General features: G+C 40.6%; 1 protein-coding gene across 2 annotated transcripts; it reads right to left on the bottom strand.

Moving 5' to 3' along the window:
- Positions 1-1,013: 1,013 nt before the first annotated feature.
- On the bottom strand, positions 1,014-21,287 carry LOC121299760 (myotubularin-related protein 12-like). Of its 2 annotated transcripts, none has more exons than XM_041227783.1 (16): positions 21,104-21,287; positions 16,925-16,988; positions 15,610-15,749; positions 13,759-13,831; positions 12,934-13,070; positions 12,706-12,799; positions 11,967-12,090; positions 11,203-11,278; positions 10,050-10,147; positions 8,138-8,262; positions 7,287-7,365; positions 5,967-6,037; positions 4,989-5,158; positions 4,386-4,562; positions 2,842-3,000; positions 1,014-2,554 (listed from the first exon to the last, which is right to left on the bottom strand). In XM_041227783.1, the coding sequence occupies exons 1-16, from the start codon at positions 21,170-21,172 to the stop codon at positions 1,991-1,993; spliced, it is 2,220 nt and encodes a 739-aa protein (XP_041083717.1). In that variant the 5' UTR covers positions 21,173-21,287; the 3' UTR covers positions 1,014-1,990. The 2 variants fall into 2 exon arrangements, with proteins under 2 accessions (XP_041083717.1, XP_041083728.1); XM_041227794.1 differs by lacking the exon at positions 21,104-21,287 and adding an exon at positions 17,182-17,343.
- Between the last annotated feature and the right edge of the window lie 2,329 nt (positions 21,288-23,616).

Here is a 23,616-nt window from a genome sequence, read left to right as displayed (position 1 = left end):
AAGGCTTTCATTCCTTGACACACAGTAGTGATGACAAAGAAAGAAATGAAGAAAAAGGCTGCTAAAGAGTGCAGCTTTAATGAAGTGACGTATGCGTAGCATGAGAGTGCAAGTGTCACGTTTTTAAAAATTAAAAAATTTATTTTTTGTACACATTTAACAGCAGGCCATGCCCCATAATTGACTGTTTAAGGAAGAAATTCCTGTCGCAGACTTAACAGTTTCAGAATCTGCATTTACATGCCACCCTAACCTCTACACATGTAGAATTGATGGTGTTATTATTCAAAGAATACACCAATAGTATTAAAGACACGAAGCAGACAATGAGAATAAGCCAATGTAAGGACTTACTGCATAAACCACTACACAGAATTGACATTATTCACAACTCTCTGTTTTAGATGGATTCATCAAAAAAAAAGTCAGTGGAAATGTTTTAATTGTTTAAAACATTATTATCCTATCCAAATTTAAGATGTGCTTTTAATGGTCACAAAGTTAAATGTGATCAGCATTTTCATTAATGGTTTTGCATTGTTTCAATAAAACAGAATTAAAAAAAAAAAAAAAAAAAAAAAAAAAAACACATTGCCTGCCTTTATGAAAACCTGTGGGTGTGAGAATTTCAATTTCATATCAGTAATATAGAAACAATAGTCACTCATGTGAAAATGTTAAGACCACTTTGTGCTTTTAATTAGGCATCTTAAAAGAACTTCTAAAAAGTCTCATGCATTTGACCATGTGTGGCTACCTGTTCCTTTTCTCTTCCTACTTTAAATTGCATGAGTGGCCTATTAACATCGTCAATTAAATTAGACAATTCAGTAATTTGTCTAGTTTGAAAATTTTCCAAGGGTTTCCGTTCCAGTGATTTGTGTTTATGTGCACAACAAATCAAAATTGCAGAAGCAATAGGGTGTTCTAATACATGTGCACACTGCTGAACTACAGAAGCAATGGGGTGTTCTAATACATGTGCACACTGCTGAACTACAGAAGCAATGGGGTGTTCTAATACATGTGCACACTGCTGAACTACAGAAGCAATGGGGTGTTCAAATACATGTGCACACTGCTGTATACAGCTGGCCAGGATACTAACCTCCTCATTATATCCACAGTAGCCATGACCAGGCTGCAGCTGAACAAATAAAATATGCTATTTCTGCAGGGCATTTCTACTATATAACAAGGTTTAGCTCACTATTAATCTTCATTAAAGAGGATTGCACCTTAAAATGTAAAGCCAGCACCAGTTACTGTTTAAAATGGTATCAAATGCATCCTTTTCAAGAAGGTTTCATACTAGAATGTGACTTGTTTTACTTATACAGTATATACAACCAAAGGTAAGACAGAATTAATGTGCAGAACTGAAGTGTAAATACTTGTGCATTATATTTGGTGAATGTGTGAAAAGCAATCTTCTGTTATTCTTGTAAAAACAAAGGTAAACAGCTTTTTAGGACCCAGTTGTTTTTTGTATATAAAAATGTCCTTGCGTGATTAAAATAAAACAATTTCAAAAAAGTCCAAGGTTTCCTGTATCAATTCAAACTCCCTGCTGGAGCCTACAACATAATCCAATGTAAACACAGAGTCTGTGGGAAACAGAACTGGTGTACAGGATGGTAAACTATGCAAGAATGCAGCACACTGTGCCCCAGGAATCCTATTTTACTACACATGGAGAATGTTTGAGGCTGCAGGGCTCAATTAACTCTACAAACGTGTTTACATGACATGCATCCATATGAAGGGTTATAAGACAAACAGAAACAATGATTAGTCACGCAATTCTAGAACTGTTCTGGATTCTTATGCTCCTCTTTTTACATGTGAAGATCTTTGCAGTTCAAATGTACAAGGATTGTTTTCAATCAAAAACTAGAAACCAGGACGAGTTGGAATGGGCCAAACAGCCTCCTCTCGTTGGTACATGTTCTTAAACACAGCAATGGAAATCAACAGGATTGTGTGTCTCTTAAAGCACACCTGAAACCTGAGAGTCATCGTCCTCCTTGTCAGCCAGGCTGCTCACGGAGCCCAGACTCTGTCGAATGCTGCTTGGTATGGCAGGTCTGAAAGACGAGGCATGCATGGCAGTGAAGGGGAAGGAAGAGAGGCGGGAACACAAGGGAGGGCCTGAGTAGACTGGCGTCCACGCAATGGAAGAGTCCATTCTGCAGGAGCGCCTCTCAACCTCCTTCTGCAGGTTCTGGATCTCGCCGGCCAGCTCCAAGACTCTGTTGACAGTCGCGATTGAGCCACCTCCGAAGATCTGGGCCTCTGGAACCCAGCGCAGGTACCTCTGTATCCAGACTCGGATGGCCGGGCCGTCCAGGTAGGGCAGTAGCAGGCCCTGGTAATCAAGAGGCTTCCTCTGCCAGGACTCATACAACTCCTTGGAGCTGTCCGTAGGGTTCAGCCATTTGCCGACCCTCTTGCCTAAAAAAATCTTTTTGAGGTTATCTGTTTCTTCCTTAAAGAAGCCCTTTCTTGGAGAAGGCTTGGACAAAGTATTTGGCAAAGACAGCTGTCTCTGGTGCTTTAAAGAAAAGGAACAAAAAGGAGCAGGGTGAAATATGTGTTCAGTATTAGGGCTGCAAGAGGCAGTCCTATATGTAACCCTACCCAATCTACAACCCTAATAAATCTAATATTAATCTGCAACCCTAATACATATAATTTTGCTGTTTTCGACATCTCTGCATTTACTGCACATGTTGTGGGGGTGTACATTTGGGGAGAAATGGTCAGATCAGATTATTAGCTTTTTACTCCTGGGAAAGTCTTGGGTTACTACAATTGATTGCTCATAAACACAATGCATACCTTTTGGTGAGCAGTTTTCCTCAGGGTTTTGTCTTGTATTGGCTTCTCCACATAAAGGGGGTTAGTGAAGAGAGACTGGGCTTTGGAATCGAACTGCAGTGACCAATCCCACACAGAGGGGAAATTCAAAGGGCTCCTTTGTGCTTCGGGGTGACCTGGCTGCCAAAACAAGCAAAGACGGTAAATGAGCGAGAAAGGGTACTGAGGCTTTCCAATGGAAACATCTGCAGTACACAAACAGGCCACTCTTTCACCATCAAGTATTCCAATTCAGTGTGTTACAGACCTTTCAGTTTGATGAACATGCGATGGCCTTCAGAGAGTGGACAGAATGTGTTTTTTAAATATTTTATTTGACATTTAATGGAGCAAGCTGTTCCATTAAAGCTTAATAAACCCGGTTCATATGTTCCTGAAGGCTAGCAAGAAAGTGGCTGTTTTCAAGTGGAGGTTTCTGAATTGATTGCAATAGCTGGAGCCAATTTTGCACAGGTTTTTAAATGTCTGAGTTAACCAAGCACATCCCTCTTTACTGCTTTCTTAGCCATACAACAGCCTGCTTTCAACATATAAAGGATTTCCAAACATGGGTTTGTCACTTTTCTACTGTGTTTATGATATTCATGCTTTTTTTTAGGCAGACTTCTATGTTGAAACCTTGGAGGGATTTCATCCCTTTGAAAAAAATCCCAATCTGACTGCATTCATTCATAATAGAATGTGTGCACTACAGTGATGCCCTTTGATGTTAAACCCCTTCACCTTGAATTACTTCAAATATCAAACCCCAACACCTTGTGACAGTGTTTACCACTTGACATGGTAATGATTTATAGTCAGCAACAGGCACAATATATGCAGGGCTAACAACAAAAATAAGCCTGGAACTGACTCCTGCTCTGACCTACACACATACACAGCATCACTCGTTATGAAAGATCCTGCAACAAGCACTTTGAGACAAGAGTCTTTGTTTATGCAAGACAAACAGAAGAACACCAGCTTCTACCTTCCAGTCCAGCCTGTTTAATTTCCTATGATGTGTGCTCTGTATGATTATCTGTTAGTCCTGTCAAGAGATTTTTTTTTTTTCTAATCCAGGGAAACGTTATTCACTTCTCAAAAGACTCCTCATAAGTCGGCTTCATGAAGGTTTCTTTTTTTCTTCAGTGTACAAATCATTTATTTGTATGTTTTTCATGAACTCCACACTAGATGGCACCAAGTCAACTGGCCACCAGCACACTTCAACAATAGCTATGCAAAACACTGTCTGTGGAAAGCATGACTGGAGCTTATTCAATATATAGCCAGTTGAAATTTTATATTAATACCACTCACAAATGCCACCATATAAATGCATGCAATCTGTTCCACACAGCATGCCTGACATCCAACTTCAAATAAATGATAACTGGGTTGCCATCCTTTAAGGATTCATGAAAACCTCTTACCTCATAATAGCATTAGTGCAAAGACCAACATGTAACGAGGTCCTATTTATCTGCCTGTATTCAAAAGCAAGTCCCCCAGTAATGCTGTACCTTCATAGCTGTGTCTCTGTGGTGCTGCGAGTTGAAGAGGAACGTGCTGAAGAGAGGAATGTGGATGCTATCAGACAGGACAGTCAGGTATGTTTCTGAAAACTGAAATGCAGGAGCATGCTGCTGGAATAACTGCCAGACACACTCCAAGAACAGCAGGAACACTGGAGCGGGCACCTGTAAAGGAAAACCTTCACAATAAAATCTCCCTGAGCTCCAGAGATCTAGAACTGCAAAATCCATTCAGCACTGAGTACAGCAACAAAAGTCAAAAGACAACTTTACTGAAACTAAGAAAGGGACAGCGTCCTATATGGAAATTAATACCAGATTTAAAACGGGCATATCGAACACCAGCAGTGGGTAACTGGTCAGTTGGGAGTCATTTCTCCTACACTGAGCAGTCAGCCATTTTCCGGTAATTACATTTTCTCTTTAAAAAGGTCTGCAGATGTTAAGTATTAATGTAACGCTTTCACACAGATACACACCAGATGAATGTCTGTTAAAGTCTGTATGTGCAATGCAGTTTTGGAATAAATGCCCTGTATATGCAAGGCATAAGTAACTGTGTTCATGATAAAAACAAAAGCGTTTCCTCACCTCCTTTTCCTTCTGGTAAAGATGGTTGCAACGATCGAGAAAGCTATGGCCGCCTGCCACCCACTCTTTCTGAACGAGGCTCTGGAAGCCGGAGCGGGTTCTGTAATAGGGATCCAGCATAATCTGGACCAGGCTGGACAGCACGCAACACAGATCTGAGCAGCTCTCCTCTGGAACAGCAGGGACAAACAAGCTCTCTGTGCACCGTACAAAACACAGCTGGGTACATGCTACACACGAAAAGAGGGTCCACAACACCGATGTGAAGAGTGGCTGATCCACATGTGCATGTAGTCCATACTGCACATATATTATTTCTGGATGTACAGTAATCTTTTGGAATTATGACATTGTTATTTTATTGAGTATTGTTTACTTCTGGTCTCTCGTTGTATTAGTGAGTCACTCCAAGTTCGATTAAAGGATGTAGGAAACCTCCGGGACTGCCTTTTCAGGCAGTTTTTCATTCCCAGCTGTATGGGGAATCTAGGGTACTGCACATCTAGCCCAGTGGCTTCAGCGCCATTCAGCTGGACACTAACATCACATGCAAAACTAAATGTAATATCTGGAATATCTTCATATTACAATGGAATCCGGAGAGCAACAGTATGGAAATGCGTCTCAAGCCAAGTCTGGGATATAGAAAATAATAAGACAAGAGAGATAAACGAGCCAAATTAGCCTAGAGGAGTCAGTCATATTACGATGCCCCAAACATTGTCTTGTTTACCTTAGATACTTTTCTATGGCAACATCTTTACAACGTTAACATTTTTCTGTCTAGAACGTGGCCCCTTTAAAAGCCTGTTTTTTTTTTATTATTCAGATTTAAAATTAGGCAGTTAGCTCTTCTACTGTGCTCACTGTAATTCCCTCCTTTTCTTTCAAGATAACCTAACCCAGAAAAAAAAGAAAAAACACCAAATACATGAATAAAACCAAACAGGTTTAAAAGATAAAGAAGTTGCTACTCACCTACGATCAATACACTGGTGTGCGCACTTTCCAGACAATCTACAATCTCAACCGCTTTCATAAGACACTGCCTGCCAGTTAAGAAAAAAAAAAAAGTGAAATATACACTTTTATATATATATAATATCATTTTCATTCATGTGACAGCAATATGTTAATACTTTTAGAAAACGGCTACTTTTGAAACCTGGAGAGGCCGAGATGAAGGTATTGAGCCCTGCTGTAGTTTGAATGTTAGACTGGGGAGAGTACAATGGTGTACATATTTGGGAGTGTAGTCAGTTCTGAAGTTCATCTTTAAATGAACAGATTCATTATATTGTACAAGACTGGAGAGAACTGTAAACTTGATTGCTTTTCTGCAAGGAGAATCCACCCCTAATCAACATGTCATCAGCAAGCGCATAAAGGCTCCGTGTTATTTTCCCATGTCGCTTCTTTTGTTTTGGCTTCCCAGACGGGAGTTGACCGCTTAGATCCTGGAAGAAGGGCTTCCCTCAGCACAGATTCCCTGACAGATTCCCTTCACAGGTTTTCCCTTAAGGTTTTCCTTACCTGAGTGCTAACCGGTTTGTATTTAGTTCTGCAGGGTGACAGGAGAGGCTGGGCTCTCTCCCTCAGTGCTGTCATGCCCTGGGGGATGGGCCGTGTCTCAGCTGCTCATTTTCATTAATTTTTCAATACTTTGGGGTGTAGGTGGCACTGTGCCACTGTGCGGTGGGTTAATCATTATTATTATTTTTCCATTCATGGTTTGGCGGCCTCGTCTTTTGGGGGGAGGTGGCCCATAGCCGCTTCCCATCTGCGGCACTGGGATGCATGTAACTGTTCGTGTTTTCCCAGCCGGCCTCACGAAGGTAGCCCTCGACACCCACGGACGAGGCCTCCAGCCAAATTTATCATTCACTCGGGCCCTGAACTCCCATCACAGTTCACTAAATCATCCGCAATTGCAATCAATAAATCATTCACTCACTGAATTGGTGTTGCTTATACAAAACGAGGGCACACCTGTCCCCAGATCTAGTCAGCTGTGGAACGTGGACAATAGCGCACAGCAGGGCATGTGAAACACTTAGAGACTGCACGTGCTTCATCACAAGTCACTGCAGTGCAATCTCTACTGCTGATTAACATTCCCACAGACTTCTGTACAAGATTGGAAGTGTGCTTTGCAATTACATTCAGATGGCCTCAAGATTGAAATCTTGTATTAGATATTAGTAATCAGAGCTGTTAGTACACCTCGGAATTAAGATGCAGTTTCAAGAATTCTTTATAAAACACCTGCAAGTTTTCTTTGTTGTTGTTTCTACCAACCTGATGATTTCCAGCCAGCCAGAATTTTCCAATGAAGAAAACCATTTCATATCAGATACCCAAAATTCAGTAGTACTATCTGTACAAAAAACAAGCATAACCAACCTGAGACATATCACAGCTAACCATTTTCAATCTGCCTTTAAAAAGTATTACCATTTTGAAACGTATTCCAAAACAGAAATTCAAAACTATTTGATTTAATGAAAAAAAGGATTATAGGATGAAGTGAATTAAAAAAAAAAAAATCAAACAAGGGAGTGCACTCAAACCTCACAGCATCCTTGAGGGCTAGGAAGTAGTTGTAACCCTTTGCTGCCCAGTGTCCAATGTATCTTGACACTGAGAATGGGAACATACCCTGTGCAGTAAAGGGTTAAATATCCTGTCCTGGGAAAAGAAACCACTCCTTAGCATCTATTTTACAGAATGCTTTCAAAAGTTCTGATGTTAAATTGTGATCAAAGTCATTTCACATGTTACCCAAGCCAGATGTGAAAGTGCGCGGACATGCAAGCACCTACAAAGTATGTTTGTGGGTAAGGGGGCAGGTATCCCAACATACTCTGTTTGATCACCTGACAAGCAGATAAACAGCAAGCAAAGTGCAAAACTGACGTGTAATACGCAAACGATTTCTTCATTGAACAGACTATAACAATCACATGAATTCAGCTATGAAGGGAATGGATTGCTTTGGTACACTGTGTACCAGTCAAACGAGTTCATGGCAGTCAAAAGCTTAGATGTGCTTCATCCCAACACGGTAAACAACTTCACCCGGGGGCCCTGCATCTCCATTATAGAACACCATGCTTGGTTGTTAATGAAGAGTGGGAAGTACAGCTTACCAATCAGGAAGAGCTGTTTGAACTTGTTGTATGACAGCTGCAGGTCCTGAAGAGCAGGGAGGCAGCTGGACAGGTCCTCTACTTTCACTGGATAGAGCTGGTCCTGGGTAACTGCATCAAGCATCCTACAAACAGCACATTTAAAAAGGCTCAAATTTATTTCACATTTGCAACTTGCTTTGCTTTAGGAGGGGTTTTGGCATTAAATACATTCACTGTGTTTCATACAACTGTAATGTGAATAGCAGAGTCTATCCAATGCCACTGCGGTACATACAGCTACAGTAATCCCATTCAATTCAAAGCACTTTATTCAATTAAAACCCTGCAACACTCAAGGGTTTCTCTACCACACAGCCCTGTTGTGCAATACTACCCAGCAGGCAAATCTGGGGGCTCCGAAATGGTCACTTATAATTGCGCATGACAGTTAATAAGATTGTATACCCTGTGTTAATAGTAATGCATTTACCTGTTGTGGCCAGTATACAACACCACACAGAACAGATGCCCATTTGGGCTCTTGAATGTACTGTGCACATACTGTACAGTGCACGATAGATAACTGGAAGCCACCAGGAATGTTTAGAATTAAAACAAACAGAACAATTGATGAACATTCCTAGTGCTGAAAATGAATTAGGCCCCTCTAAGCTCAGCTGCTTGGAATCTCCAACAGCCTGCTTGATCTTCAGTCACCATGAGCAACTTCAGTCTAGACTACATTTCATAAACATTTCATTTGCACACCCTGTCTTTTTCAAGTGGTTTGAAATAGCTAAGGCTCCTTATTGTTTCTACTGAAAAAATAAATTGCACATTGCATAAAGGCAGGTGTACGTCCATAAATCTTACATTTCATGAATTAGTACAACTCCTCACATCTTACTATACAACAATGTATTTTAAATGTGTTGAATTCAAAAGAGCAGGATTAAAAAGTTCAAAGTTGAGTCTTAGTTCCAGGAAGGAATACATTCCAATACAAGGTACTATGTCCAGTTATTTGATAATGATCCTCATGATTCTATCATAAATGTGGCAAATCATCGTTGGAAACTCTGCTGCATTCGTTGGTTAGCTTTGATACTTGGTGAGAACAGAGACAGTCTGTTCAATACATACAGCATGTGCCATCATGAGATCAATCATTACCCATTACATGAGATGACCTCGAAATTGACACATCCATTAAAGGAATTACCCCAGACCCTATGCATGATGTAAACAAACCACAGCTCCTGGAGGGTAAACACATCAATCCCAAGTAGAACAGCTGTCCCAATCTGCATGCAGAAACATCTTAATAACTGTCTCTTTGTTGGGTAGACTGACAAGACAACACCACTGATGCACAGGTGCCTCCGAATAAAACCAAGATGATCCAGAATACTGGAAATGAACAGGAATTATTGGAATGTTCATCAAAAAGTATGTACTTTGGAACTAAAATAATCAACATGAAGATTTACTGTATTCGGTGCATTGTACAGTGTTTTAACATATTTTACTGAGAAAAATAATGAAATTCTCAACCAGGAATATCAACGTGATTGGAATAGGAACAATAAATAAATGATAGTGCTAATGTCGTGGGCCTCTCAAAACAATGGTTTACAGACAACAGAAGATTACATAAACCATTAAAACAATTCCAATACTGTACACATCTCCCATACTGAGTGCATCTTTTATACAGGAAAATACAAAGTGATGGCAATATATACGAGGTGCGCTTTTAATGGAATGATTTGGTTAGCTAAAGTACTTTAACTTTCTGCTAGCTTTCGAAGCAACTCCACGTCCAAGTAATGTCTTAACCACAGCTAACTTCCAATCCAAAGCTCCCTGCAGCCTGATGGATATTCAGTGTACAGCCCAATCAAACACACGTTTCAATTCAATGACTGACCTGTGCATGTATTTCTGTGAAATACCATCCTCCTGAATGGCGGGTAAACAAGCCATTTTAAAAAGAGCACAGCCACTGTGATGGGACCAGCACCAGAACTGTGTGGGAAACAAAGCAGAGAACAGCAGAACCATTTTCACCCTAAGAGCTGGTGGAATCGAGAAGTATAATTTTCATCGACTGTGCATGCACAATGACAATGACAATATGAAACCGTGAACCTCATTTATACATCTCTGGAACCTAAATGAAACACACGAAAAGAAGTATTAACAAAATTGTTTGGCTTTTTTTAAAATATTATACATAAAACCCAGTGTTTGCAAGAGTTATAAGGAAAGTCATTTTAAAACTTTATAAATTAGGTTCTTTTGGAACATGTTCTTGTCGAGATCAATTGCAGCATCTTTTTAAAATCCAGGTTCAAAGCAACAGAGCCCAGCTAGTGTTGAAGTGCCTCAATGACTGTCTCCTTCCTTGTGAGCACTGTCAGAACTCAGCAAGCATCAGCTATCAAGGGGTAAACACAGGTCAGTAATAGTCAATACTACATGCAGCTTCGAAATGTCATGATTAAGGGTGAAAGAATTCACTGTGCTTCAATAAACCATTGTGTATTGCAATAGATACAGCAATCCCAGTGTATGCAGCACCAAACACTTCCTGAATGATGGGATGTATAGTTATTATGAACACAGGCTACCCTATATTGTGATTCATATAGTAAAACCGTCACAGTTTCATTGAAATGTTGTCCTCAACTGCAAAAAAAGGATTAAAAAAAGCGACAGATAGAGAATGATCTTATTGCGTCATTAGTGTATAGTTACACCCCTAGACATGACGTGTGCTTCTTTTACACCCCACAACATTACACCTACATAGAGAATGAGAGAGCCCCAGAGGGGAGATGCATTGAATAGTTTGACTTGCTTGTGTGGACTTCAGCGCCCTCTCTGTAATGAGCACAGATGAGCTGTAGCTCTTATTAGGAATCCACGCCCACAATTATAAATTCAGATTGCTTTACAAACCAGTATTCCCAGGGGTCCTGTGCTTCGCTGTATCCAATTGGACACATTTTCTGACAAATAAAGCGAAGGCCTGGATGAACACTTAGCAAATGCATGACAGAACGCTCTAAAATACGTACAGGTATTCCTTTACCATGGAATCTCAAAATATCGTCGTCTGAAACAGCAAAGGGGACAACAAAGAACTGTGGCAGCCTATGAAAAAAGCAAAGAAGGATTTACACACCTCAGTATGGTGACTCATTTACAAATTCCGTGTTGTACATATTCTATATATATATATATTTATATATATATATATACACACACACACACACACACACACACACATATATACACACATGTGTGTGCATATATATGTATACACATATGTACATGCATTTCTGTTTATACATAGAAACCTATGGGTTGTGTTTCCTCACGCTCATTCTTTTCACATAATATAACTGCGAACTCGAATACTGTGAAGTAAGGTTCCCTGTGGAATCGGGTGGGTGGGTATTTGTTGTGTTGTGTTTAATAATAATTACTGTGTTCAAATCTAATATACATCATCTATAACTGTCTTCTGGTCCTGGTTTATATGCTGTGCTTAGATTATTGGAGAGGGTTAACTTTGCAACACCTTTTAAAGATGTTACAGATCAAAATCACCCCCCCCCCCCCCACCACCACACACACCTTCCTTTAAGCACAATGGACTTTGTTTCCTCTACCTATCTTCATAGCTTACTCCCTACACTTTTTTTAATCAACGCATAAAATCAGTGAGGTGTGTGACCAAGAAAACAAACAAACATATTCAACAGCCACCTCCACCCACTTTGTCTGGGATATGAATGATGACAGCAACAGAATGACGAATATGGTAATCACCACTCACGTCTCAGAGATAACATAGTCCTCATTGGCACTCGACACTTTGCACTTCCCTTTAGTGCGATCCAGCTCCACGCTCCAGTCCTCTTTCGTTTCAAACATTAAAGTTCGACTTCTTTTCCGAGAGGCTGTAAAAGAGCAGCAAATGGGTCAGTCCCACAACATCATTACATTGAGTGTACAGGAAATATGGGCACAAAGATTCTGCAGCCACTGGCGCCCAGCAAAGGCGGTTCTATAGAGGGCATCCAAAGGGGTTGACTGAATTAGCAGCTTGTTATGCCAGCTGTTCTTTCCTCCCACTGCCCATGCCAGTCCTAGAACTTACTGTCACCACTCTCTACACACCTGCTTTCCTTTGTTGACCAACTACAGCTATAGGAAGTGAAACAGGAAGAGACTTTCTGAAAAGGTAAGGCAAGCAAACCAAGAACTTTCTTCCGCCTAGTGTAGTACCAGATAGAATGGTTTGAAACTAAAATCCGTGTTTGCTATAGCATGTGTTTCTTTCACAATTGCACATTTGAGACCTACAGTATATATGAATTAGAAGTGTATGCCGGTAAGATCACTTAACCTACCACTTACACAATAACTCATGTAATCGGATATAAACACGCACATGCCTTTCTATAGCACTGTTATTTTATCAACACTCAGCACATTAGAGGCTGCGGTATTGATTTAGTTAGGCATTCTGTTTGTTTTAAAATTGAAAAGCAAAATGACATGCACCCGATTACCTTTGGATGGTGATGCGGTTTCACAGTATGAAAAAGCAAAAACACATTTGAGAGATTTGGGTTCAAGGCTGTGGTGAACAATTCCTTGGAATATCTGTAAGAGGGGTGAAAGACAAAATAAAATTTAAAAAACCCATCAAGTGTACACTTGTATACAGAGCTTCCTAAAATATTGTCTCAATCACCAGACAAAGACTGTTCAGTTGTGCAACATTCCCAGCCACAAACCTTTTTAGCTTCCTCTTCTTTTGCGTATATCAATGAGAAGTGAAAGACTCTCAAATCTTTACACTGGATTATGAGTTTTGAAGGGTACTTGCTCTTCACTTGACATCCTATTATCAGCTTTTTCTTTTCATCATTCACTGCAATAAAGAACAGTGTTGTTAGTGGAATATCTGGGTGTGCAGAGGGCTCTATATAAAGGAGTAAAGCTGTCAGTAGAATGTACTGAACTTGCATGACATCTCTTTCAGATACAGCCATGATGATCTGAGCCTTGCGCAGGCCATGGAAATGGGATCCCAGCACACTGAAGATGCAATGAAATCTAACTGATAGATCTGCCCTCCTCCAAGTATCACCAATTGGCTCTGACAGGTTTCTCATTGGCTCAGGCAATCGCCTGTCTAAAGTGTTATTGTTATGATGTTTACTAATTGAATGCAATACAGATGGGGGTGAAAGGTCAACTCAAGTTACTGTTGATGCCTTACGGAAGGTTCACATTTTATCTAGCTGTAGTTTCATTACAGTGGAAGCTTCTGTGAGATTTACATTTGAATATTCTACCAGTTTTGCACATCCTCTTTAGATGGCTTAAAAACAGCCTGAACGTCTTACGAAAAACACTGTGCGTCTTCATCCTTCTAAAAAGTTTACCAAAGAACATAGCAAAGTATGATAAAGCACAGTAAAAACCATGGTAAAGCATTGCATAGCCAAGAGGCGGTATGGTAAAGCATATACAATACCATAGAATACGAAACAATAAGCAAACATTGGGGCTGGGAATGAATGAATAAACAATTACACAAAAATATACATACAAACCTCCGTAGATGTGGTCCACGCACGTCAGGGGAATATCATTTTGTCTTAAAAGTTTATTCTTAAATGGAGGTGCCTAAACAAAAGAAACATATAGTCCTGACATTATTACGTAAACTATAAACTACAGACACATATTTCTGCAGTGATGTAGTATAAACAAGTACCGTATTCCTTCGAATTTAAGACGCAGCCCAAATTTACCACCCTCAATTTGAGGAAAAAAGAAATCAAATAAATATGCCTTTAGAAAGACACAACCTCAATTACGCTGTTGTATCGTACAAATCTAACCCGAAACAGTGTCATTGTAGATTAACCATGGAGCTTGTTTATTGTGCTGCATACTGTATAATAATTAAGATGGTGTCTCTGTTGTACACACACTACTCGCTCACTCATGGCATCACACATCCCGGCAACAGCAAGCACAACACAACATTCCACTACATCCGGCACGTAATCCAGCAACAGCACTGATCGCATTGCAAACCCAACAGTCAGAAAGTATGCACAATACCAACTAACAGAACATAACATATGCATATCGAGATTACTCACACCTGCTTTTCTCCCAATTTGTGAACTGTGGTATTGCTTGGCATGTCAAAAAAAATACAGGGGTCTGATCAGCATTTCCGATCTGTCCAAGCTGGTACTGTTTTTTAGAAATGATGAAATTGTAAAAGGTTGCTTCTTTGAAAATGGCTGCCTGTGTGTCATGGATGATTCGAGTGGGCAGTGGCGTCTTTGTTCGTCTTTTCTCGGCAGTCAGTCATGTTGCTGTTTGTGTATTGAAGTAGTCACGTCATTTGATGGCGACTGTAATACACGCATCACTATACTGTACTTGAATTTAAGGCACAAGCTATTTTTGAGAAGCAAAAAACAGTACAAAACAGTGCGTCTTAAATTTGCAGGATACATTATGTCAGTGACAGAGCAGGGTGCACATTTATTACAACAGCCCATTGCTTCTGTAGTTTTGATTTGTTGTGCACTTGAAATCAAATTACTGGGACCAAAAATCTTGGAAAATTGTCAAAATAAGCAAATTAGTGAAAAGTCTATTTCAGGAAAATTCTCAGAACAATACACTCAGATATAAAACCATCTTAAACCCACTTAAACACACACAGCTAATAGGTCTTGGTCTGTAATGAGGCACTGATCTGTGTGTGGGGGGGTGGGGAGCTCTCTCTCTTTGTCCAGCTAATCTTGGCAGCGCACAGCTATTTGTAGATATGAAGGTCTTGCGACAGAAAAGAAGCCTGCTCACTGCAGTATTTATAAGCAGCTGCTAATATCACAGCGCAACCAAGTCAATGACAAAGACTGGCGATCTTTAGCAGAAATATTGCCGATCTTTGGTGCAGCTAGTGACGTTTTTGTTGAAGATATTTTAAAGAAATTGTGCAGCTCTATGCAGTGTGTGTTCAATCATTTACTGGAAGGAAACTAAACCGGCTGCAAGGTTCCTATTACAGTGTAACTGGTAGTGCGTCAATAAGGCAAACATTTGCTATATTTATTTTCAAGTGATACAAAAATGTTTATTTACACAGCAATGGGTACATTGCATAGAAATCTGTTTGCTTGCTTCACAGCAACACCACAAGATCCAATATGTCTGTCAGCTTTCTCGCAAGAGGCAATGACACTCACAGTGCACTTCCTCTCCCTATAATCAAGGTCTGTCGTTCCAGGTTAGTGGAAGGAACATTTTCTCACATTTTAAAAGACAGGATTGTTCATGTCAATGTATAACAGTGGTACAGAAACAGGTTCTACAAAAGGATTCAGCATGCTTGTCCAGGTTTGTCAAGTGGTGGTACAAGTGTGAACATGACTCACCGTCTCTTGTGAAGAAGTCTCGTCACTTATGAAGGCGATCTTGAAGTTGGTACAGAGCAGAGTCCCATACACGCCGCGCTGTGACGCATCCTCCAGGGTGTATTTCAACACATGGTTCGCACTGCAGAACACCACTTCACCTGCAGCACACAGTTGCTGCAATTACTGTTCAGCCCCACCTACTGACACAATCATACTTTGTGGCTATGTCTGTTGTACGATAATAAATAGTGTAAAAGTTTCTGGACAGCCAAACTACCCTCTAGCCACAAGAATAGGTGCCTGTACATATGGCATTTTATTTCACAACAACAAACACAATCTAAGGGTCTGTCTTATTAAGTCTAAAGGAATTTTATTGAGTGAATCATAGAAATACAATTTGAACACCATTTAAAAGCGAGTGGCCTGTAGATTTTGTAGTCCACACCTTTTTTTTTTTTTTTTTTTAATTTAAATCCATGAGGTTTTAAATTAAGTGTTTTCTATAAAAACACACATTTCTTCCAAAACTGCACATTAGAGACCAATATAGTGAACAGAACTTCCACTCCTGGTCTTATATTGTATGTTCTAAATTGTTTAAGTGAACAGCTTAAAGCAGTGCTTACAAAAGATACCACGAAATGACAGGAAGTCAGCACCTCCGGTCAAAAAAACACTTATTCACTGCCAAACATGAACTACTTTAGATGTGTAATGACTGCAGTATAAGATACTGACCTTAAGTTTAGGGTTTCGGTGTAGGGAGAGGATTATTCATTGTTTTATTAACAATGATATGATAGCCAATCAGAGTGCAGTGTCCTGGCAGGAGATTTTCATGGTACCTTTATAAGGACAGTCCAATCAAACCTCCATACAGAACAGAAGTAGGTAATTCTATAATTTGTCCTGTTAAACGTGGAATGGTCCTCCAGTACCGGGACAGGACTCCCCTGCTTTAAGCAATCGAGGTTACCAAGCAAACAAACCTCGGAAGCGAGGCCCAGCCTGGGAATCCTCTCTGTGGAATGATGAGGTCTGACCAGTAGGAGTCACTGAAGTGTGGAGAGACGAATGATCCCGAGACACTTTCTCTCTATAATGCACAAGCAGCATTGCAGCACTCCCACTGGCTCAATGCACTTGCTGTACTGGTGCAAGAAGAGGATTTCCATTGATATTTATCACACTGTTTCACATACAGGGAGCCATGCAAACATTACCCAAGCTCTGGCTCTGCTGTGCTCTGGATCCACAGGAACTGATTACAGTATATTGTGCAACAGGTTATGAAACCCACTGAACTGTAAATAGGCTTTTAACACATTACCTGGCAGTAAATCTGGATGCTTTGACCTTTTTAAACCCTCCTCTTTTTCTTTTATTTTCATGTCCTGTTAAATAAAACACAACACATGTCAATAAACAAAGATATACAAGGAGGCAAGAACGATCAAAAAGAATTCTGATAACTGTCCCATATGTACGTCACTGCCCCTAACACAGCTCCTGTACTGTATGACTGCTCTTGTACCACAGTGCCTCCGGCTGGCAAAGGAAGGTCAGGAGTCTGCAAGATATACCAACAGTAGTGTCCAGCTGGGTTGCCATCCTCCCTGGAGCAGAAGAAGAAGCATGTGCTTTACACACTGTCTTTAAATGTGCCAATGCAGTATAACCCTTTACACCAGGGTTCCTCAATTGGCAGCCCGCGGGCCGAATCCAGACCTAAACTGAAAGAAATAAACACCTGAATTGAGCACTAAACACTTGCTTAATTTATACTGCTTCTTAATAATCCAAATCATTGTGATAATACAAAATCTTAAAAAATAAAAAAGCATCTTGAATAAACTTGAATGTGTGTAGGTTTATTCAAGATACTTTATTTAGTATTTCAGTTCTCAATATTTAAAAGTTGCTATTTATATCCTGTTAATTATTAATATATAGAAGTGTCAGGAATAGTGAGCAGCTGGTCAGTACTAATGATTTGAGAGGGAGAAGGTGATATATTGTAGTTTTAGGATAAATAGTATTGGAAAATCAGTTTAATTTCGCTCGATTTAGCTGGGAATTGTGCAGCATGTGATGGGAACATGCAAGTGAAAAGTAGTTTTTGTTTCGTCTCAGACCCTGTCCATACAAAGTAATATATAATCTATATATCTTTTCCAGAATAACATTGCCTCTAATCTACATTTAGAGGACGTGTCATTCACAAATTGTTCTTCACAGTGGTGCATATATAAATTTTGCAAATAGGTACTTGTTGTTAAAAAAAAAAAAAATTGGTTTCAACACAAATTCTATCAATTCTAATAAGGAATACATAGGAACTCCTTCATGTGATATGTTTGTATACAAACTTTCTACATCAGAAGAAAGATCTATGAACAAGGCGCCCTTGAAACAGGAATTTCACTGCAGTAGCCGAACACACTAATACACTGCTGCACACAACAACACTCGGTGCACACAACAGCATATACACACAGCACTCAGCGCGCAAAGCAGCACACACAGATGCCTCTTACTTTTTTAATAAACGATACCACAAGATCGTACTGTGTTAGGCACATGAAGTATTATTACTGCCTATGTACTGCCTATTATTACTGCCTAAGTATTATTATCATTGCCTATTGCAATATTAACAACCGCAAACAGCAATCAGAAAAAAAACGAAAATGTTTGTGGGCCATTCTTTTTTATTTTTCCAGAAGACATTTTTTGATGGTAATACAGTCAAACCCATTTACAACGTACCTGGGATATAACGTACATACTGATATAAAGAACCAGTATCATGGAACCGAATAAAATTGTATTAAAACCTGTTTAAATTCTTCTTTTAGTACCTACTCTGATAGTGCTTACTTTCTGTTATTACACATGCACTGGTCTGCGCTGCGCATATTGCGTACTCTTAAACCAACTTCTTGCTGTTTGAACTTGACCTTGCTTTCCATTACTAAGTTATGCAGTATTATCATGGCCAGCGCTAAATGATCGCCAATTTCACTTAAGGACAAACTGTACATTATTGGAGAAATCTTAAAGCACGAAAGCAGTTTCTTCCCCCTTGTAAACGTTGTTGTTTCATTGAACAAGGGAGCAGAACAGAGGAGCAACGAGAACGTGCCTACGTAATAAAAACGGGAATAATTCGTATGGGGGGAAAATGCACATGCCATAGTAAACGAATTAGAGGGCCATTTGCACAAAACACTTTTTAATTAAAAGTCGAAATAAAGACTTTCTAATATGTGATGGGCTCTAATATAATTGAAAAAGTGTTTTGGACACATTTTAAGTTTTGTGTACTACAGTACATTAGCGTATCTGGCTGTACCAATGGAATAACGCAAGGATACATCCTCCTGTATTTTAATTCAGGTTTGTCATTTCTTTATTCTCGTCTCATGCAACCAGGGGGATTATGGCAATGTACTACCACAAAGCACTAGGGGATATCGGAGGATAGTGTGTAACCAGACTCGAACACGGTTCACTCTCAGATTACAGTTAAACCAGTTTATCTGACTCAGTTATACCGACAACCGAGTTCGAGACTACCTCCTGAGTAGGTTTCAAACTCAGTTGTTGAACTCAGTTATGAACCGTGTTTAGTGTGGATGCAAATCGATTTAGCACATTTAAACAGGCTTTGAACCCTTAACTCGGTTCTAAAACGCTAATGTGGCGAGAGAGTATAATAGAGTATAAATAGAGTCTTAAAATAGAGTATAGGCAATGATTACTGTACTGTACCTGAACTGACAGTTTGTATGGTTATGTTTATTGACTTGTATATTATTTTTATTATTATTATTATTATTATTATTATTATTATTATTATACTGTATTTTTTTTATTAATTTGTTTATTTGACTAATTACAGTATTATTCAGGACATTATTTTTAATAATTCATTTAGCTGAACATCTTTATCCAAGGCAACACAGAATTACTGTATTAAATCATTAAAATACAGAATGTTAAATACTGTATAGTAATGTACAGTACCAGTTACATTACATTGTTTTATATTGTTTCTTCTGTAATAAACCTTTATACTACTCACATTGTATATGTACATTAATTAATTAGTACTGTACTAGGTTTTGATTTTTGTGCTGATTTGGCAGGTATGTGCATGTACCTGGTTATTACATACCTCGGTTATAACATACTGTTTTACGGTTTAGTGTAATAGGCTGGACAGTCAAGACTAGTGGAACCCCAGGTGCAGTAAAGCTCTTTGTAATTCCTGCAGACTGTGTGAAACACAAACAGTGATCTCTGTAGCGCCTCTGTGGCCTGCAGCTTCATCACACTAGAGTGAGCACTTTCAAGTCATTTTCTACTGCATCCAGGGCAGGAGAACCCTCTTAATGGAGGATCTGCTTTCTGCAGTACCTGGCTAGCAATGGAAATGTCGATTGAAGGTGGAGGTGAAACAGCCAGCACAGAGAGGAACCGATAATTTCAGGTTTTACAAGTGCAGCTACCGAGCACATCCTGTTAAGAGTCTCACGAACATTTCAATCTATGGGCTGACAAATATTACAATTAACTACTTTCATTCAAACTGGATTCTTTCTGTCCTCTGTTAAACTGATCTGATCTTGACATTGCACTGAAACATACAATTCAAACTGGGTGAGCACAGTTCAGTTGGAGCAGGAAAGTGTGCTATCAAACAACAGAACCACGTTCCCTTTGAAATGAACTGTCAAACAAACAGAAAAGGGAAGAGCCCCAGACAGACCTTGCATAACACTGCTGCTGTTGTTTAGTTCCAGTTTTGTAAAATTAAACAGGTCCTTTTTATCCTCTTTTCAACCACATAATGTAGGGTCGAAGTAAACACGTCAACAAAATTTGCATTGTTTACAGGAAGAAATACAAGACCAGGCAACCTGCTATAGCAATACATTGTTAACAACTTTTTCAAGTGCAACACTTAAACAATACTGCTTGACATGTTCTTAAATGAAGAAGAAAACTTGAAGGAGATCCATCAAGTTGCACACAGTTTCATGGACTTTGCACACAAGGTTATTCCAGCGTTACATCTTGTATTGCTTTCACTTAAACTAGTGCATATTCACATTAACAGTACATATTCATTGTAATACTGTACATTATGTTGCATTACACTAATGTGCATTATGAATAAACAAACTGACACATACATTATGTACACAGGTACTACTAGATAAGTAAATTAGAAAATCCATCAACCAATAAAGCAAGTAATCAATCGACTTACAGTATGACCAACACTAAATACATGTTTGTCTGGATTTTCAAACGAGTAAATCACTGGTACAGAGTGCAGCAGCATTACAAGTTAGTACAGAACTAGTAACCCCGCCCAAAGCAGGTTACGCTCCGGAAGTCTAATTTATACAGTAGTACAGTACAGATATGTAATCTTCTTCTAACTCCCTTGCCGTCGTTTCTAACACTAAACTATTTAGAAAAAAAAAAAAGAACTTACCTCTGGGGTGACATAAGAGACAAAAGACGGCTTTGTAGATCTTCCTCCTCCACTTCCCAAACTCAGCATTTCGTCAACTTTGTGAATATCTGTTCAGTCAAGTGTAGAGATGCGCCTACTGGCCGAGGAAATGGAACAACCTGCACCCAATTCAAGCTGCGCCCCATCCGCACTCATATTACTAGCAGCTACCGCACGCAGTCAACTTCCCTTTCTCCTAATACGGTACACCACTGCTCCAGCTGTAACAGTCATTGGTTATCATCAACATCACTCATTCCGAACACCACTCGTATGCATTTAGTACATGCGCCCTCTTTATCCCAGGAAAACAGCCTGGCAGATATGCGCATTGGAAAAACGCCTTTGAAATAACACAGAGGCTGCCCTGTTCGTGCAGTTTATAGCTTCTGCAAGCGAGAGGGAGTTTTGTGGCAGTCTGTGTTCAGAAACTGGTTTAGGGTTTTGCAATGTCTAGAATTGTTAATCTGTTTTGTTGTTAAGGCACTGCTGCACATACTTACTTAAACATATCTGTGCAGAGCAGATACACTAACAACGGGAGGTCCATGGCCACGGAGTTTTACAATGGAACCACAGATTCTTAATTTTTTCCTGTGAATTTATCGTAGTTTTTTTTTAATTAAAACCACTGCCTTTAGTCTTTGTTGGGGTGCCCTCTATTGGACAAATTAGAAGTGCACTAAATAAGTGACGTCAGAGTTAGAGAAGCAGTCAGTGAAATTTTTCAGAACTGGTGTTTCCCTTTCAAGTGGAGTGACAACCATTACTGAACGGGAAGAGCCCTCTCTGACCGTCAATCACTGAGCATATATTAAAAAAAGCTGCCCTATCAGGGCCCTGCTGTGAGGAGGAAGTCCCTTCCATCTCTTGTTCAAGAGGGTCGTCCTCACAGTAGCATTTCCCCCTTTTCTCTCTCAGTCCACTGAGTCAGGTCACAGGTTGCTTCGAAATTTGTTAATTTGTTTGGTTCTTCAAGCCTACAAATTCATATACACGGTAAGCTACACTTTCGAGTGTTTTTTGAGATTGTTCTTGCCTGAGTCTTGCGTCAGTGTTACTGTTAGCGTTGGTCTCAACTCCTCTTTTGAGATTGACAAGCAGCCATTATTCCCTTTTACTACCTGGTGTAGTTTTAAATTACCGTTGTTTGAGCTATTGTGATGCTGTAGGGTGACCCAGTGGGCTTGCGTCGTCATCCTCTATGCCGATTTACTCTGCCTCAGCTACCTTGCAGCTCGGGCCTACGTGCCCCTCCCAAGCCTCGGGATTTCCTAGCGCGGCTGCGCTTCCCATTGATGCCGACTGTTCGAATTAACTTGGTACCGGCTTGGACATCTCCTTGACGCTGACCCCGACGTCGATTGATCGGCATCGGTGGGAAACGTCTTCGGCGCCACTCCCATTGCCGATTAAACTCGCCATCGATTGACTCGGCACCGACTACGTTCTGCGTGGCACTGACCTTGACGCCGACAGACTCGACACAGATAGACTCAGCACCCACCTCAGCACCGACCTCGGCGCCAATTGACTCGGCACCGATTGCTCGGCACCGACCACTCTTCCTCAGCGCCGACGCCGATACGATACGCCCAAAGGTCCTCGAGAACCCCACCCGCCACTGTGACTAGGGAGCTCCTCCATACCCCTGGATCACCTTCACCCTCCCCACCACCAATGCGGAGGTGTAGACACCCTTCCGTGGAGGCGAGATGGTCGTCGCCTAGGTGACACCACTCAAGGAATGTTCCCCAGGAGGCAGGCAGTCACCCAGGAGGTACCGCTCTCCTTCCCCATGGAGGCGTAGGCGCTCTCCATCCCAGTCAGTGCAAAGGCGCCAAAGCTCGGCTGGGCAGCGCTTTCAGGAGCTGGTGGAGATGGTGAGGGCCAAGCAGACCATGCTGGAGACCCTCCTGAAGTCTCAGGGGAGACTGCCCCCTACCACCAGTCTTCCCCATTCGCGCTCCCCTACCCTGGTCCCACCGAGACCCCCAAGCCCAGACGAACTGTCGTTCACAGCATCGAGGTCGGACGAGTCCGACCCCGCCTCTTCAGCTGGGTAGACCACAGTGGGGGGCTCCATACCGCCCCTTCCACATATATTGCAAAGGGAGGAGTTCTAGGCCTTGATGCAGCGCGCAGCATCCCTTGTGCCAGGACTTCCTGGAGATGGTTCGAGCATCTTGGGGCAACTCGGCGATCGCTTCCTCAAGCTCCAGAATGGCAAAATCCCTGCTGCACACTGCAGGAGCCCAAGAAGGTGGCCTAGGCATGTTCCCTACCTAATCTTCCATCAAATGATTTTATACCATAATGCCATTACAAATGCAATATTTTGGAATCAGCAGTAACAAATAATATCCATTACATTTGCTTTTGTGTAGGTATATTCTTCTATAGGTGTTCATTGCCATCAACATACTCATGGGAATGAAAAAAACTAATTTCTACCGTGACTGTTGGTCATCCCACCCTGAGCTGAGATGTCA

The sequence above is a fragment of the Polyodon spathula genome, chromosome 2 (genome assembly GCF_017654505.1).
Source record: "Polyodon spathula isolate WHYD16114869_AA chromosome 2, ASM1765450v1, whole genome shotgun sequence".
Classification (NCBI taxonomy): domain Eukaryota; kingdom Metazoa; phylum Chordata; class Actinopteri; order Acipenseriformes; family Polyodontidae; genus Polyodon; species Polyodon spathula.
The sequence above is the reverse complement of the archived record's forward strand: the minus strand, read 5'-3'. Positions and strand labels throughout refer to the sequence as shown.

Coding starts and splice junctions, on each gene's coding strand:
- LOC121299760 (XM_041227783.1), bottom strand. CDS start 21,172: ATGCTGAGTTTGGGAAGTGGAGGAGGAAGATCTACAAAGCCGTCTTTT. Junction 12,091..12,705: donor AACCGCATCACCATCCAAAG/GTAATCGGGTGC, acceptor GCTCTTTTACAG/CCTCTCGGAAAAGAAGTCGA. Junction 3,001..4,385: donor ACAGAGACACAGCTATGAAG/GTACAGCATTAC, acceptor TTGTTTTGGCAG/CCAGGTCACCCCGAAGCACA.